Source organism: Nerophis ophidion, linkage group LG05 (genome assembly GCF_033978795.1).
Source record: "Nerophis ophidion isolate RoL-2023_Sa linkage group LG05, RoL_Noph_v1.0, whole genome shotgun sequence".
Classification (NCBI taxonomy): Eukaryota; Metazoa; Chordata; class Actinopteri; order Syngnathiformes; family Syngnathidae; genus Nerophis; species Nerophis ophidion.
Window position 1 is genome coordinate 48,399,146 of NC_084615.1, and position 17,700 is coordinate 48,416,845.

The 17,700-nt window shown below is 40.9% G+C and overlaps 1 protein-coding gene across 14 annotated transcripts in view; it reads left to right on the plus strand.

Moving 5' to 3' along the window:
• epb41l2 (erythrocyte membrane protein band 4.1 like 2) overlaps positions 1-17,700 on the plus strand; it is a 99,332-nt gene that overhangs the window by 47,936 nt on the left and 33,696 nt on the right. For all 14 annotated transcript variants that reach the window (XM_061901218.1, XM_061901215.1, XM_061901221.1 and 11 more), the window contains exons 5-7: positions 11,597-11,701; positions 11,770-11,812; positions 14,278-14,353. In XM_061901218.1, the coding sequence (XP_061757202.1) occupies positions 11,597-11,701; positions 11,770-11,812; positions 14,278-14,353 (224 nt within the window). The remainder of the gene's footprint in view (positions 1-11,596; positions 11,702-11,769; positions 11,813-14,277; positions 14,354-17,700) is intronic.

The following is a 17,700-nucleotide window of genomic DNA, read 5'->3' on the forward strand; positions in this document are numbered from 1 at the left end:
CAAACACACCATCAGCTGCTTCTACATATTTTTTCGGATAAATGACCGCCTTTTAAGTATTATTTTAATTAAAAAAAAATATATATATATATATATATATACAATATATTGTGGCGTTATCGATTTATTCGGCTTCAATATGGTGCAAAAGAGCAGTGCTACACTCAAACTGCTTCACCAAGTTAGCTAGCTCACGCTTTCATGTTTTTGATGATTTCTATCTTTAATTCATTAATTATCATTCTATTTTTTCTTCCCAGCACTGTCCTTCACACTCACGTTCTTCCTTCACGTACTTGGAAAAACAAAGTTATGTCCATCTCTAGCTACAAGCTAATGCTAACAAATAAGACCAGATGTTTTGGTCGTGTTTTTACAGGGTTTACTGTGACATTCTCTATTAAAAACATGATTCAAATACTATCCTTAGTTCCCCCAATGACTGAATAAAAACAAAATAAATAAATATAAAACCAATATAAAAACAATATCAAAATAAATATGATTAAAAACTATTTTAAAGGGTAAAACCAATTCAAACAATAAATAGAAATAAACATTTAAAAACAGAGGACCACACAACTCACATAGTCTTAAAAGCCAGAGTTTAGTTTAGTTTATTTAGTTTAGTTTATTAAGTATCCTCACTTGTCTACACCGCAGTAGAGACTTTGGAATAAAAGTGGGTCTTAAGGCGAGACCTAAAACACTCCTCTGTGAGAGCAGTTCGAACATGGAGGTGCAGAGTGTTCCAGGGCTGACCACAGAAAAGGCCCTGTCTCTTCTGGTTTTAAGTCTCGTCTTGGGCACCACGAGCTGGAGCTGGCTCTCGGACATCAGGGCGCACGCATGAGTGTAAATTTGGATGAGGTCCGAGATATGATGAGGTGCCAGTCCATGCAAAACTTAAAACCCAACAGCAAAATTTTAGAATCATATCTAAAATGAACAGAGAGCCAGTGCAAAGTCTCAAGAATTGGGGTTATATGCTCGCGTTTCCTGGCCACTGTTATAAGTCGTGCTGCCGCGTTCTGGACTAAATGCAACGGGCAGAGAGCTTTTTGGCTAATGCCAGCACAAAGTGCATTGTAGTAGTCCGGGCGACTTGAAATAAAAGCATGCACCACTTTTTCAAAAAGGTGATAAAAGATAGAAACGGTTTTACTTTTGCTAAAAGACGAAGATGATAAAAACACGATTTTAAAACACCATTGACTTGTTTGTCACGTTTAAAATCACTGTTTATAGTGATTAACAATAACAATTAGCTGAGAGACAGCTCTTATACTGAGAAACTTGTAAGCTGACACTTTCATCCTGACGTTCCACTCTATACACTTTGTAACAACTTCAATGTAATAGATGCCATATATAACATACATGTGACATACATGATCAAACCTACATGCCCACGTCTGCAAGTGGCCGACATAGAGTTGGCAGAGCTGTATATAAAGCCTGAGATAGGAGGTCTTTCAATCACAATGCATCGGCATGCTGCTTCTCTCAAAAGTTGAGCGATTGGACTTTTCTCGTGTTTGGTATTCATAAACAGGTTGAATGGACATGCATTCCTGTTACATTATCATCAAACAGTCAGTTGTCCATAATGGAGGACATTTAAAATAATGGAAATGATAGAGCTCAAAGAACTAACAGCCTCCTCCACACAAGAGTGATTATATTTTAGAGTATAATAATATTTAATTTTAATTTAAGGCACTCGTAGCCATTTTCCAAAATGTACGGTGTGTCAACGCCTGTGCCTACCGTTGTTTGGACAGAAGCAGCTTTGTCCTCCCAACAGGGAACGCTGAAACTGCAACAACTGCTATTGTCCTATACACACACACAATCTCACACGCGCACATGCACACACGCTTGGATACACAAGCATCCATCCATCCATCCACACAGTGGCATAGTGGGGCTAGCAGAGGGAGAGATGCACAATGCATTCCAGAGATTAAACTTTTACATTATGAGACCGCCAACAAACAATCATTCATGTTCTATGCTTATTACCTACTGATCACAAACATTTTCTTGAGTAATTGCTCAATAAAATATAGTGGCCTCCACCCTAATACACACAAATAAATCTAATACACATAAATTAATTTAATACACACTAATTGCTGGGTGTGTCCTACAATTGAATAACCACTGCACCTCAAAAAGAAGACTCCATTTTCCCAATTCCTCAAAACATTGCAACTTTTCAGGGAATTCCAGCAATTCTGCATCAATCACAGAAAAAACCCACAAAAGCCAGAGAGACTCTCTAATTAACAACTACTCCCAATGGATGACTGGTACTCTCTGCAGTGTTTTATGATTATTTCTGATATGATGAAACTACTTTATTGATAACGGTTTTCTTTCTGCATCCTCACATTCAGCAGCAAGTGATGCCTGGCTTTAAGGCACGTCAGCACAAACTCAGTCTCACCCAAAGGTTGCGCTGTCTTAGTTGAATTCAAGTGTATAGCACGTTTGCATACAAAAAGGCGCTTGTGTGCTCCACTGAGTAGAAGAACATACTGCAGATATTTTCTACTGGAAAAAAAGTAGAAGCAGTCTTTTATTCCCATTCCCTTCAATTTCAGCACGCTGCACCAGACGGTCTGTGGTATGCGTCTCTGTCATGCTGCGTGCGTGTGTGCGTGCTTGAGTGTGTGTGTGTGTGTGTGTGCGCGCGTGTGTGAGCAGCATGAATGTGTGCTAAATGTCATTGCTCAGTGTGGAGGATTTTATGGTCACTATTGTTGGAATGTGTCCCCTCTGAAAGCCAGTCCTCAAGGAACTGCGGTGGAGACAGAGATGCATTGATAGATAGATGCTTGGACAGGAAGTAAGCCGCACATAAGAGTAGAACATATGTTCTCTTGTACAAAGCCCGTTTCCATATGAGTCGGGAAATTGTGTAAAATTAAATATAAACGAAATACTATGATTTGCAAATCTCTTTCAACCCATATTCAATTGAATGCACTACAAAGACAAGATATTTGATCTTCAAACTCATAAACTTTTTTTTTAATTGCAAATAAAAATTTAATTAAAATTTCATGGCTGCAGCACGTGCCAAAGTAGTTGGGAAAGGGCATGTTCACCACCGTGTTACATCACCTTTTCTTTTAACAACATTCGATAAACGTTTGGTAACTGAGGAAACTAATTGTTGAAGCTTTGAAAGTGGAATTCTTTCCCATTCTTGTTTTATGTAGAGGTTTAGTCGTTCAACAGTTACGGGGTCTCTGCTGTCGTATTTTACGCTTCATAATGCGCCACACATTTTCGATGGGAGACAGGTCTGGACTGCAGGCGGGCCAGGAAATTACCAGCATTTTTTTTTTTACGAAGCCACTCTGTTGTAACCTTGTGCTCAATGTGGCTTGGCATTGTCTTTCTGAAATAAGCATCCATGAAAAAGACGGGGCTTGGATGGCAGCATATGTTGTTCCAAAACCTGTATGTACCTTTCAGCATTAATGGTGCCTTCACAGATGTGTAAGTTACCCATGTCTTGGGCACTAATGCACCCCCATACCATCACAGATGCTGGCTTTTGAACTTTGGATGGTTCGCTTACCATTTGGTCCGGATGACACGATTTTGAATATTTCCAAAACCATTTCAAATGTGGACTCCTCAGACCACAGAACACTTTTCCACTTTGCATCAGTCCATCTTAGATGATCTCGGGCCCAGAGAAGCCGGCGGCGTTTCTGGATGTTGTTGATAAATGGCTTTCGCTTTGCATAGTAGAGCTTTAACTTGCACTTACAGATGTAGTGACAAACTGTATTAAGTGACAGTGGTTTTCTGAAGTGTTCCTGAGCCCATGTGGTGATATCCTTTGGAGATTGATGTCGGTTTTCGATACAGTGCCGTCTGAGGGATCGAAGGTCACGGTCATTCAATGTTGGTTTCCGGCCATGCGTGGAGTGATTTCTCCGGATTCTCTGAACATTTTGATGATATTATGGACCGTAGATGTTGAAATCCCTAAATTTCTTGCAATTTCAGTTTGAGAAGCGTTGTTCTTAAACTGTTTGACTTTTTGCTCACTCAGTTGTGGACAAAGGGGTGTACCTCGCCCCATCCTTTCTTGTGAAAGACTGAGCATTTTTTGGGAAGCTGTTTTTTTACCCAATCATGGCCCCCACCTGTTCCCAATTAGCCTGCACACCTGTTGGATGTTCCAAATAAGTGTTTGATGAGCATTCCTCAACTTTGTCAGTATTTATTGCCACCTTTCCCAACTTCTTTGTCACGTGTTGCTGGCATCAAATTCTAAAGTTAATGATTATTTGCAAAAAAAAAATGTTTATCAGTTGGAACATCAAATATGTTGTCTTTGAAGTTGCGATCCGTGACTCAGATCTTCACATGTTTATTTTTCCATCTTTGTTTCATTTTCTTTCTGAACCACTTACTTCCTGTTTAGTCCATCACCATGGTACTCAGCAGTCCACCTGCTACTCCTGGTCCACACACACCTGTTTGTCTAATCACCCTCCTATTTAAGCCAGCCTCTTGGTTAATTTCTTTCTGGGTTCATAGTTTGCTCTCACGCAACTGTACGTCTGGTTTTGATCGTTTGCTTTCAAGCAATTCGTATGTATATTCCCGCTAGCTCTTACACTAGCCATTTGTCTATTCCAGCTCACATGCTGAGGAATTGTTTTTCTGTTTTTTGTGTGCTTTTGTGCCAGCTTAGTTGTTCACTTTTACTTCCTAGTTCTCATACTAGCGTTTTTGGTTTGCCTTTTCTTAAGCTCCAGTGTTTCTGTTCAGAGCTCTCTTTTTGTTAAATAAATCTTTTAAGATCTTACCTTTTTTGTGTTCACGTCAACGCATCCTCGAGGGAATCGAACCCGGCACCTCGATGCCCACCAGTCCTTACAGTATGAACCCAGCAAAAAATTCCTTCGCGTTTGACAGCTGGAAAAAGAATGCCTTTGATATAGGCACTTGGAGAAAGCTTAGAGAACGGGAGGCGGAGATTCGCCATTACGGTGATGTGCCTTCCAAATCCGCTCGCGCTGCCCGCAGCAGTGACGCTTCCACTCCACGACATTTTTTCAGCGAACACAGCAAACTTCAACCCTCCCAGGATTCTCCTCACAAGCCTGGTAATCCTTTTTGTTATAAGTCCAAACATTCTTCCGACTGACATTTCTCCCTCACAGACGGCAGCTGTGACGTCATGTCGATAACGCCTTCCGGTGACGTCACCGAGAATAATTTTTTGGACTATAATTCCCAACCTTTTTCGAAAGGTATTGACTTTAATTTTCTGGACAATATTGATTCACTAAGTCCTCAAGCCCAGCCCAAATCTTTGGGTTTTTCTCCTTTTTCTGAGGGTTCTTCTGGTGATTCTAGTGGGGAGGAGTCTGCCCTCCTCCTAACCTCCCGCCGCCCACCCTTAAAGACCTCTTCACCCGTTAAGGAATGCGTCTGGCATCCGCTGTTTGAAGGGAGGGCTCAGGTTGGCAGCTGTGCTACAGAGGTAGCACAGTTGCAACCTGCTTAGCCACAAATATTACCAGCATCCATCTCAAACCTGGTTCCCACACCAGCTTCTGTCTCTCGCCTGGTTCACACACTAGCACCGAATCCTTGTCTGGTTCTCACGCCAGCAATTGACTCTTGCCTGGTCCTCGCACCAGCACCTGTTCCTATGCTGGAGCCCACTCCAGCACCAGCCCTAAAGCTGGAGCCCACTCCAGCACCAGCTCCAGCTCCAGAGCTGGAGCCCACACCAGCTCCAAAGCTGGAACCCACTCCAGCACCTGCTACTAGGCTGGAGCCTACTCCAGCGCCCGCTCCGGGGCTGGAGCCCATACCTACGACGATTACGCCTGCCTCCACGACGGCGACGACTACGCCTGCCTCCACGACAGCGATGACTACGCCTGCCTCCACGACAGCGATGACTACGCCTGCCTCCACGACGGCGACGACTACGCCTGCTCCCACGACGACAACGAGGACGCCTGCGGCTTCCACGCCTCCGAGGACGCCTGCGGCTTCCACGCCTCCGAGGACGCCTGCGGCTTCCACGCCGCCGAGGACACCTGCGGCTTCCACGCCGCCGAGGACGCCTGCGGCTTCCTTGCCGCCTATGACGCTTTCTTCGCCTGCTGCACTCGGGCCTGCTTTGGCTGCAGTCCCCGCACCCTCGTCTACTACGTCCAAGCCTGCTATGACAATGGTACTGAAGCGTCGTCCACCACGTTGGCCACGGATGTGGCATCTGCAAGGTCGTCCTCCTCGCAGGACACTGCCTCCTCCATGGCGGCCACCAGGGTGGCCTTTTCGAGGTCGCCCGCCAAGATTTTCGCAGCAGCGGCGTTCCATCCGCCGCTTTCACATGACTTGTCCCGGTGGATTCGGGGACACACGACTTGGCGACCCTCCACCGTGGCCTCCCTCCGCCATCCCTTCGTTTGTGGACTTTCTGTTTTTGGGGAGAGGGTTCAAGTTGTTGTTTTTTTGAGACATCTGGAATGTTTTTTTTGGGGGGGGAATACTGTTGCGATCCGTGACTCGGATCTTCACATGTTTATTTTTCCATCTTTGTTTCATTCTCTTTCTGAACCACTTACTTCCTGTTTAGTCCGTCACCACGGTACTCATCAGTCCACCTGCTATTCCCGGTCCACACACACCTGTTTGTCTAATCACCCTCCTATTTAAGCCAGCCTCTTGGTTCATTTCTTTCTGGGTTCATAGTTTGCTCTCACGCAACTGTACGTCTGGTTTTGATCGTTTGCTTTCACGCAATTCGTATGTATATTCCCGCTAGCTTTTACGCTAGCCATTTGTTTATTCCAGCTCACATGCTGAGGAATTGTTTTTCTGTTTTTTGTGTGCTTTCGTGCCAGCTTAGTTGTTTACTTTTACTTCCTAGTTCTCATACTAGTGTTTTTGGTTTGCCTTTTCTTAAGCTCCAGTGTTTCTGTTCAGAGCTCTCTTTTTGTTAAATAAATCTTTTAAGATCTTACCTTTGTTGTGTTCAAGTCAATGCATCCTCGAGGGAATCGAACCCGGCACCTCGATGCCCACCAGTCCTTACATTTGTAGCATATTCAACTGAATATGGGTTAAAAAAGATTTGCAAATCATTTTATTCCGTTTATATTTACATCTAACACAATTTCCCAACTCATATGGAAACAGGGTTTGTATTTATAATCATGATAAAGTGTTACATTTATTTATTTAGAACAATTCCCTTAGAAATGGAAATGCAAAAATAATGTACAAACATACTGTAGACTATTAAGGTTGATACGGTACTTAACAGTATTTAACAGTATACACCAACTGGATGCCTGGTCATCTCGGCAGTTGAGTAAATAAATGCCAGTAGTCTTTTTTTATTTTACTTGTTGCATTTTGGAAATACAAAACCCAAAACCAGTGAAGTTGGCATGTTGTGTACATCGTAAATAAAAACTGAATACAGAGATTTGCAAATCCTTTTCAACCTATATTCAATTGAATACATTGCAAAGACAAGACACTTTACGTTCGAACTGGTTAACGTTATTTTCTTAAAATATTAGCTCATATTGAATTTAATGCCTGCAACATGTTTTAAAAAAGCTGGCACAAGTGGCAAAAAAGACTGAGAAAGTTGAGGAACGCTCATAAAACACTTATTTGGAACATTTCACAGGTGCACATGCTAATTGGGAACAGGTGGGTGCCATGACTGGGTATAAAAGCAGTTTCCATGAAACGCTCAGTCATTCACAAACAAGGATGGGGTGAGGGTCACAACTCTGTGAACAAATGCCTGAGTAAATTGTCGAACAGTTTAAGAACAAAATTTTTTTCAACGTGTTATTGCAAGGAATTCAGAGATTTCAACATCTACAGTTCGTAATATCATCAAAAGGTTCAGAGTATCTGGAGAAATCACTGCACGTAAGCGGAATTGCCCGTGACCTTGGATCCCTCTGGCGGTACTGCATCAATAACTGACATCAGTGTGTAAAGGATATCACCACATGGGCTCAGGAATATTTCAGAAAACCACTGTCAGTAATTACAGTTTGTCGCTACATCAGTAACTGCAAGTTAAAACTCTACTATGCAAAGTGAAAGCCCTTTATCAACAACACCTAGATATGCCGCAGGCTTCGCTGGGCCTGAGCTTATCTAAGATGGACTGATGCAAAGTGGAAAAGTGTTCTGTGGTCCGACGAGCCTATCCATCCATCCATCAATTTTCTACCGGGTGTCCCTTTTTGAGGTTGCGGGTGGTACTGGAGCCGATCTAAATTGTTTTTGAAAACTGTGGACGTCGTGTCCTCCGGACCAGAGAGGAAAATAACCACCTAAACTGTTATAGGCACAAACTTCAAACGCCAGCATCTGTAATGGTATGGGTGTGTATTAGTGCCCAAAGCATGGGTAACTTACTCATCTGTGAAGGCACCATTAATGCTGAAAGGTACATACAGGTTTTAGACGTCTTTTACATGGACACCCCTGCTTATTTCAACAAGACAATGCCAAGCCACATTCTGCATGGGTTACAACAGCGTGGCTTCGTCGTAAAATATGCCCTTGTGCCAACTTTTTTGCACGGCGTTGCTGCCATTAAATTCTAAGTTATTGATTATTTGCAAAAAAAAATAAGTTTCTCAGTTCCAACATTAAATATCTTGTCTTTGCAGTGTATTCAATTGAATATAAGTTTAAAAGGATTTGCAAACCATTTTATTTTGTTTTAATTTACAATTTACACAACGTGCCAACCTCACTGATTTTGGGTTTTGTATTACATTCTGCCTTTTATAACAGTTCCTTTCATAAAAGGTTGAAGAAATGAACTATAACATTTAGTAATACCGTATTTCCTTGAATTGCCGCCGGGGCGCTAATTAATTTAAAACCTCTTGTCACTCCTGCTCTTACCAAAGGCATGCGGTAAAGGTAAGCATGCGTTACTTATTTTAAAACCTCTTCTCACTCCGGCACTTACCAAAGGCGTGCAGTAAAAATTTGAGTGTGATGTAAGGATACCATCATGAAAAGCACATTTAATTAAAAAAAAACTTTATTTTGGTCTTACCTTCACTTATAAATGAAGTCCATGCCAGCTCCTTCTGATCAAAAGCATCAATAACTTGTCAATTGAAGTCTTCCTTATCTTTCTTCAGTTTTAAAAGTCTCTGTCTCGATGGAGATTTTCCTTTATTACCTCCTGCTTCAATTGAAAGTCCAGTTTAGAAAACTGCTATCAGACCGCTGCTATCAGTTAGCTCGGCTCCTCAAGTGCGGCCGATGACAGATTTACCCTCGGCCAACTCCCCCTCCCATTCTGCTCCGTGGGTGATCTCTTTATCCCACCGCTGCCAACATGAAGTGTACAAATAATACACTGGGTATTTAGGACTGGTACATGCTTTATTTCAGCCGGGTTGTTTACATAGCCAGCATAGGAGTGTTACATCCTAAAAGGTCCGTCGTGCACCCCCCGAGTCATATCCGTCCCAGCACATATCACGTCACTCATTGTCACTTCTTCTGCAGCCGAGTAGATCACTAGCGCCCTCTACCACCAGGAGGCGGGAGTCATTTAATAACTCATATTTTACAGACGCAGCTAAGTATACTAATAAATCATAGCTGCTTACTGTTCTTTTTAGCATACCGGTATTCAATAGCTTGGACCTTAAGTCCTACTGAATAGCTCTTAATCTTCTTCCCTTTATGCGATTTCAAATTACCGGTATTGAAATCAGCCTCCTCTATTTTGAAAATGATGACAGGGGAAGTGTCACTCGTGACGTCATGAGTCTGACCCGGCGGTAATACTAAGCATGCACTAATTATTTTGCGAAGCAAGTTTGACCCGGCAGTAATTCAAGGCAGGCGCACACTATATGCCCTGCGGCAATTCAAGGAAATATAATACATCAAACTGCACGTAATATGCCCTTAAGAAGCTGTGGGCATCATTAAAATGTCCTGTTAGAACTGTGATTGGATGATTTGCTCTTTAATCCATTAAGCCATTACGCCAGGGGTGTCAAACATATGGCCTGTGGGCCGGATCAGGCCCGCAAACAGGTTTTATCCGGCCCACGGGATGAGTTTGCTAAGTATAAAAATGAGCCTAAATTTTTGAATGGAATAAACTGCTATTCTAAATGTGTCCACTAGATATCACAATAACAACTCTTTGTAGAATATGTTACATATGCAAAAAAAAGTAATAAACCACATGAGGTTCGCGCACCAGTCGAGGAAAATGATCAAACTAAATAAATAACATCCTGTAATTTGATTTTGGTATAATTTTTTATCTTCATTGAAAATTAACACCAATGACTTAACATATGACCATTATCACATAATTTATTCAGAAAATATAAATAACGACAAATAAAGATAGAATACTATTATCCGCAACATGTAAGTGTAACAAACCAACAACATTATAATTTTTACAATTGCATATTGTGCTTGTTCTATTTTTAAACAAAGAAGACAATCTGAAGTTGTCTTTATTTTCAAGTTATCGTGACAGTCCGGCCCATCTGGGATTAGATTTTCTCAATCTGGCCCCCGATCTAAAATGAGTTTGACACATTCCTGCATTACACCAAAGGTGGACTGATCATCGGGAGTCGAGAGAGTTTTCCAGATAGGCCAACCGATAACGGGCCAATCAATGCACGACTTTTTATTCATGTACTGTATTTATTTGTTGCTCTACGATGAGTCCTTAAGTCCGGCCTGGGGACATATTCTGCTGCAGACATGTGAGATACACTTGACAATCAAAATGAGTTTGTAAAATATGAAATATAACAAATGACAGGGCGCTTTACAGGAAATGTTACAGCAAACTTATTCCTAACGTTTTCCTGTTCAGACGCTATTAGTACGATACAAAGTAGAAGCAGAGTAGTATTATAAGTTTTTGCTTTTTGCTTTTTCCCTGGCATGATTGTGGAAAAAATTAAAATTAGTGGGGTAAAGCCCGTAGTCATAGGATATTTGTAATTATTAAATTGTTATTAATTAAATATTTTTACCGGGCTGAATATAATGATGGGTGTTTACAACGGTCACTCACCCTGTCTCGTCAACATGTGCATGTATGTGCAGGAAGCGCATGCACACATACAAAAACAGTCCAAAAGAATATGAACACTTTGCAGTCATGTTGTTGTAATGATATAATAAACATTCAAATTGCTATACCCAAAGCTTATGAGCATGCACATGTCACATATGGACATAGTTACGTCATTATGTTCTACTAGCCATGAAGGGGCGGAATATGCTGTGTAAAATACACTGGAAATTTAGCGCTCTCTAGGCATCTGTGTAAATGTTGCAAACGGCCCATTTAATTGTATGTTTACAATTTTTTATTTTATATAACATGTATTTAATATGAATAATTATATTTGCAGGTAACATATATCTGCCACGTCATATTTAGTCATAATCTATTCCAGTGCGTTTTTATTTTTTTAATTGTTAAAAATTGTATTTAATATGTTTTTTTTGTTTTTTTAATAATTATTTCTCCCATCTTCTTTCTTGCCATCAGAAACGTGCCAAGGGCCTGTTCTTATTCTTCAAGGTGTGCGAGCATCTTAATCTCCTGGAGAAAGACTACTTTGGTCTAACTTACAAGGACCACCATGAGCAGAAGGTATTGTGTGACTTTTACTAATAATAAGTAACACATTTTATTTTAAATATGTTACTCTTTGCCTCCAGTGTTGGTTGGATCCCACAAAGGAAATCAAAAGACAAATTCGCAGTAAGTTAGCTTTTTGCAAATAATATGATGTATACTCTACACACTGTTTCAAGTGGACAGGGCTGTGAAAATATTCTATTTTAGAGGAAAAAAGTGTATTTTTGAAACACGTATATAGTATGTGGTTCTGTGTGGGTGTGTCCATGTGTGAACGGTGCACATTTGGGTTTTATGTACACCACAATAATGGCAGGTTTGATACCACTTAATTACAATCCGCTGACACCTAACACCATCATGACTTTTATATGCCCTTGTAATATTTTGGAAACTATCAGAAGTTGTGATTTGGATGCCTTCGCACAAACACAAGGCCAATTTACAGCATGATGACTAAACGCAGGTAACTAAATTAATTGCAGCACAAAAGACCTAAAATAGAACCTTTTAGACCAACACAATTCTTGTCACAGCTGAGGCAAGCACTTTTGGTTTGAAGTCAATACTTGAATGATTGTATTCGCAAAACCTCGACATTTGAGTAATGCACACAAAACTTTGTTCTAAAGCTGTCATGCAATACAAAAAGACCTGAGGTTACATCACAAGTAGGTAGTTGTATTGCATTGAGTCATGTGAAATAAAACGATACAAAATTTTGATAGCGTGGTTGCACATGACGTCATTTCCGGTTGCATGGCTCAAGCACTTGGCGGGCTAACAGGCGTTTGTTGGTGGCATATTGCTTCAAAGTTATTTTCAATGCCTGAAAGAAAACTCCCAAATATAAAGGCTCCACTTTTCGAAATACGCTAGCTTTATGATATGTATATGCCACATACCAGCGGTTCTCAAGCTTTTTTCAACAAAAAACACAAATATACAAACATTTGGCTCCCCAAGTACCACCATAATGACCAACATTAAAATACAGTAGCGTAGTTTGCTTATGTATTCATTAAAAACAAGGCACATTTTTTAAAGTATATTTAATATTTTTGACCTTTGTAACATTATACAGAGTTTGAACAGTAACACTGTGTGTTTGAGTATAGGAAAATAAAACCGTGTACCTAAATAATGACTTAAATACAATTAATTGCACATAATTAAGTGATTTTTTTTTTTTTTGCCGTACCACTAGATGGAGCCTGCATACCACGGATTGAGAATCACTGCCATAGACGTATAATCGTTTAACATTAGTGATATTACATGGTGATTTCAGCCCCTCCAAATTTGGTAATGAAAACTACAACTGAGATACACGTTACAATCCAACAGTTAGTGTGTAATAAAGTTAAAGTTAAAGTTAAAGTACCACCGACAGTCACATACACACTAGGTGCGGTGAAATTACCCCCTGCATTTGACACATCCCCTTGTTCCACCCCCTGGGAGGTGAGGGGAGCAGTGAGCAGCAGCTCGGGAATTATTTTGGTGATTTAATCCCCAATTCCAACCCTTGATGCTGAGTGCCAGCAGGGAGGCAATGGGTCCCATTTTTATAGTCTTTGGTATAACTCACGACCTACCGATCTCAGGGCGGACACTCTAGCGGGTAAAATACTACACATTCATCTAATGACAAAGACTACTTACTGACCACAGCAACACCTTTTCTAACCCCATGAACACAAATAAATGTACCAAAAATTGGGACAGCTTAGTTCCGGTATAGATTTGGTCAAATGTGAACATACCCAGTCCTATTTAAAAAAGTTTAGTTTTTCTGTGACTGTTTTGCAAAACCCACAACAAGGGAAGTATTAAATAGGTGCTATTGTGCGAATCAAACTTTTTTTTTTTACCTGGTAGTACCTATTTTTTTGAATTCGGGATCCCCATAAGTCCTGAAAATGTCAAATCAAACCACGCCGGCATGGCGGAGATATTTATAAAATAATATTGCTGACTTATTCCTACTCTAGTACGGGGTTAACATTTCAAGGAAGGTTTGTCCCTACAACAGACTTTTTTTCTGCTTCCATTGTTTCCTATGGGAACATTTGTAGAGCAGCACCTTCAGGTCAGTTTGTTCTTGACCACATTGAAGATTATTATACTTTGCTTTTCGATGAAGCCAAAATAAAAAATAACGTTACGCAATACCGGACTCGCCAAGTATTTATTTGTGTGTGTTGATGCTTGCGTGCGAGACACATTGGGCTTAGCAGCATCCAAAAGCTGCTCTTTGCCCTCGCTCCAACCCGCCGAAAAGCACACACCCACACACACACACACACACACCCACACACACACACACACACACACACACACACACACACACACACACACACACACACACACACACACACACGCACACGCACACGCACACGCACACACACATAGACAGACAGACACACTGCAATGGGAGGAGGCAGGATGGATGGAATGAGGCCAGATGGATGGAAGCGACACCGATCACACACAAAATCTCAGAGATTTCCCGTGAATGATTCCCTATTTTTTTTCTCCTCTATCTTGGTCATGTGGTTTAACTTCTGTCACTTCCTGCACTGTAGGTAACAACTGGCAGTTTGCATTCAACGTCAAGTTTTACCCCCCCGATCCCTCACTGTTGTCTGAAGATATCACCAGGTAAACACACTACATCACACCCACATAACGTAAGATCAACTATTGAATTGAATTTACATCTCTGTGCCATTATCAGAGCATTAGCCAATAGATTTTGTGGCTAATGTTCAATTAGGTATTGATGAATGATAATTAAAGACTTTCCATCCACCCATCCATTTCCTACCGCTTATTCCCTTTGGAATAAGCGGTAGGACTTAAAACTTGTTAATGCAAATGCAACGATATGTTACATGTTAATGCAAATGCAACGATATGTTACCATTGACCAGTTTCTTGCAAATAAAGATGGTGTGTTTTATTCGGAACATTCTTAATAAAGTGACATAATTTCACATGGAACAGAGAGAGTACAGTCTACCAAGTCAAAATCCTTGTGTGTCAATCATACTTGGCCAATACATCTAAACACTAAAGCTCATGCACAGAAGATTGTGTCTCTTAAATGAGCAAAACAGTGCAAACCATTTAGCGTGTTTGTCCTCATGTATATGCAGAATTTATGCTGATTATAAATACACACCATACTAGGAGGAGATGAAAATATAATCATTTCGCCCTCACATTGGGATTTATCAACACTAAAACTGCTGTGTTGCGTCTATATTTAGCACGTCTAGAAAGTACATGCAAACTGGCATAGTAAAGCACAAATGGTGTGAGAAAGGAGGCGATCGTGCTGCAAAGATATACGTTCAAGAGAGCACACTTTATTTGTGTTCCAGACGCACCATCACAACAGTAGCGCCTCCCAGAACACACCTTTGGCATGCTAAGAACAGGTTCTGTTGTCTATATTGCCCAAAATAGGTGGTTCACGTTGTATTTGTCTGCTGCATATTTCACAACATATCAAAACAGGGGCAGCACGGTGGGGGAGGGGTTAGTGCGTCTGCCTCAAAATACGAAGGTCCTGGGTTCGATCCTGCGCTCAGGATCTTTCTGTGTGGAGTTTGCATGTTCTCCCCGTAACTGCGTGGGTTCCCTCCGGTTACCCAGGTTTCCTCCCACTTCCAAAGACATGCACCTGGGGATAGGTTGATTGGCAACACTAAATTGGCCCTGGTGTGTGAATGTGAGTGTGAATGTTGTCTGTCTATCTGTGTTGGCCCTGTGATGAGGTGGCGACTTGTCCAGGGTGTACCCCGCCTTCCGCCCAAATGCAGCTGAGATAAGCTCCAGGACCCCCCGCGACCCCGAACGGGACAAGCGGTAGGAAATGGATGGATGGATGGATGGATGGATGGATATCAAAACAGCCCAGGGTGGACATTTGGAGCATATGATGTCATGAATGTGGAGTGTCCCCGTTGTGTAGATCATGTAAAAACTCATTTAAATAGGGCAGTCTGCACCACTTTTGCACTTGTTATTAACTGCACAAGCAGTCTTAGTAGATGACCAGCAACAAGCTCACTAACAGTACTCGCCATTTTTTTTTTTACTTTGTACATCCTATTTAGTGCTTGTTATTTGGATCTTAGTTGACCGGGCCTAAAGAGTAAGTAAGTGTAAGTTCTCTTCATAATTTTGGATAAATAATCTCTCCAGGTAACTTTTCTACACCCCCTTTTTAAAGCTGAAAAGCCCATAAGTCTTTCATTGTGTTTGCCCAGTGACGAGATCCCATGTTAGAGGATGGCCAACCCTTTTAAGCCTCCTTGTCAGCAAGTGTCCTTTCCTCTGCTTTTTTTTCAAAGACTTTCCTCTTGTGTAACCAGGATCCAGAACCAGCACCACAGGCAAACGCATGCAAATGACTTCCCCTTGGGGTTGTCTGAATCCCGTCAGTCACTTTAAGATAATGAATTCCAACAAATTTAGATGTTACATAACTGACTTTGGGCTTGCCATATGGAAGATTAGTTCAAAGGTTATCCAGACCCCCCACTCAACTAACAAAGAAGCACTATAAATGTTTAATCCTCCGCCAGATGATGGTGGGCTTCAGGCCTCCTGAGAGGAGGAGGAAATGTGGATGTTGTCATTGGTTACAACGATGGAAAAAGACTAAAAAAAACTCAAATTGATTTTTGTTGGGAGATTTCATTTCTAACTGCAAATATGTGTGGTTGCACTTTGATGCAATATAAACATACAGTAAACCTTGCCTTTTTGAACACTTTTTATGCTGTGTGTACTGGAGTTGCTGGAAAAAAATTGACGCACATCAAATCGTGATCCTTAATAATTCCAATTCTGAATCGGTTAAAAAGATTCAAGAATCATTTTTACAAATACACTGTTTTGGGTTTTTAAGCACATATTCCTGGTTCAATCCCCACCTAGTACCAACCTCGTCACGTCCGTTGTGTCCTGAGCAAGACACTTCACCCTTGCTCCTGATGGGTGCTGGTTAGCGCCTTGCATGGCAGCTCCCTCCATCAGTGTGCGAATGTGTAAATGTGGAAGTAGTGTCAAAGCGCTTTGAGTACCTTGAAGATAGAAAAGCGCTATACAAGTACAACCCATTTATCATTTATTTTTATTATATTTGCTGCGCATATACAGGATGTCATACATCGGCAGACAAAGGGAGCTTTTGTAACCTCTATCTTGTATGGAAAAGGTTTTAGTTCAATTTATACCAAATAGCATATAATCGAGAATTATGTTGAATCATGAATCGATTCTCAATAAAGTAGTCAAATTGAATAGTGAGTTGTTGGAAAATTATCATTCCTACTGTATACTGTACCACACATGCTAATTGTAGCATCACAGGAGCATCAGAGGAGCAGGTCAGCATATTCTACATATTTTTGGCCTAAATTAGGCATTTTTTAGTCATAAAAATGGCTAAATATACAAAATTCTAAAAATATCAATACTATAATATGGCCCTAAGATGAGATCAAACCAATCTGAGCCCTCTGTTCAGTATCATGGCCACTTATTGGTTCAGCGTCAGGCAGCTTTAGTATATTGACATTAGTGTAGTTGAATATCTGGGTGTTATTTCATGTGTAGAGGGGTCTCATAAGGTTAAACACTGTATTTAGAAGATTGTTTTATGGAGGTTCTATGCAGTAGCTGAAAATACAAAATTTCTAATTAATAATACCTACTTTGTGGAATTAATCAGGCCCACAACCAATTAACGTGGGTTTACTGTATGTCATTTGGAATATGTTTGTTTTGAATTTTAACTTCAATAATGATTTAGATTGCATGAGAAAGTGGAAAGAGACATGTAGCTCATTTGTACAACAGTGCAGCGACACCAACAATGATGTTATAGTGCTACGCAACAGACTACTGCAAAAATATCACATTGACAAAAAGTTGATTGTAAACAACAGTATGACAAGTGTATCATGCTAGCAACAGCGGATTAATGCGACCAA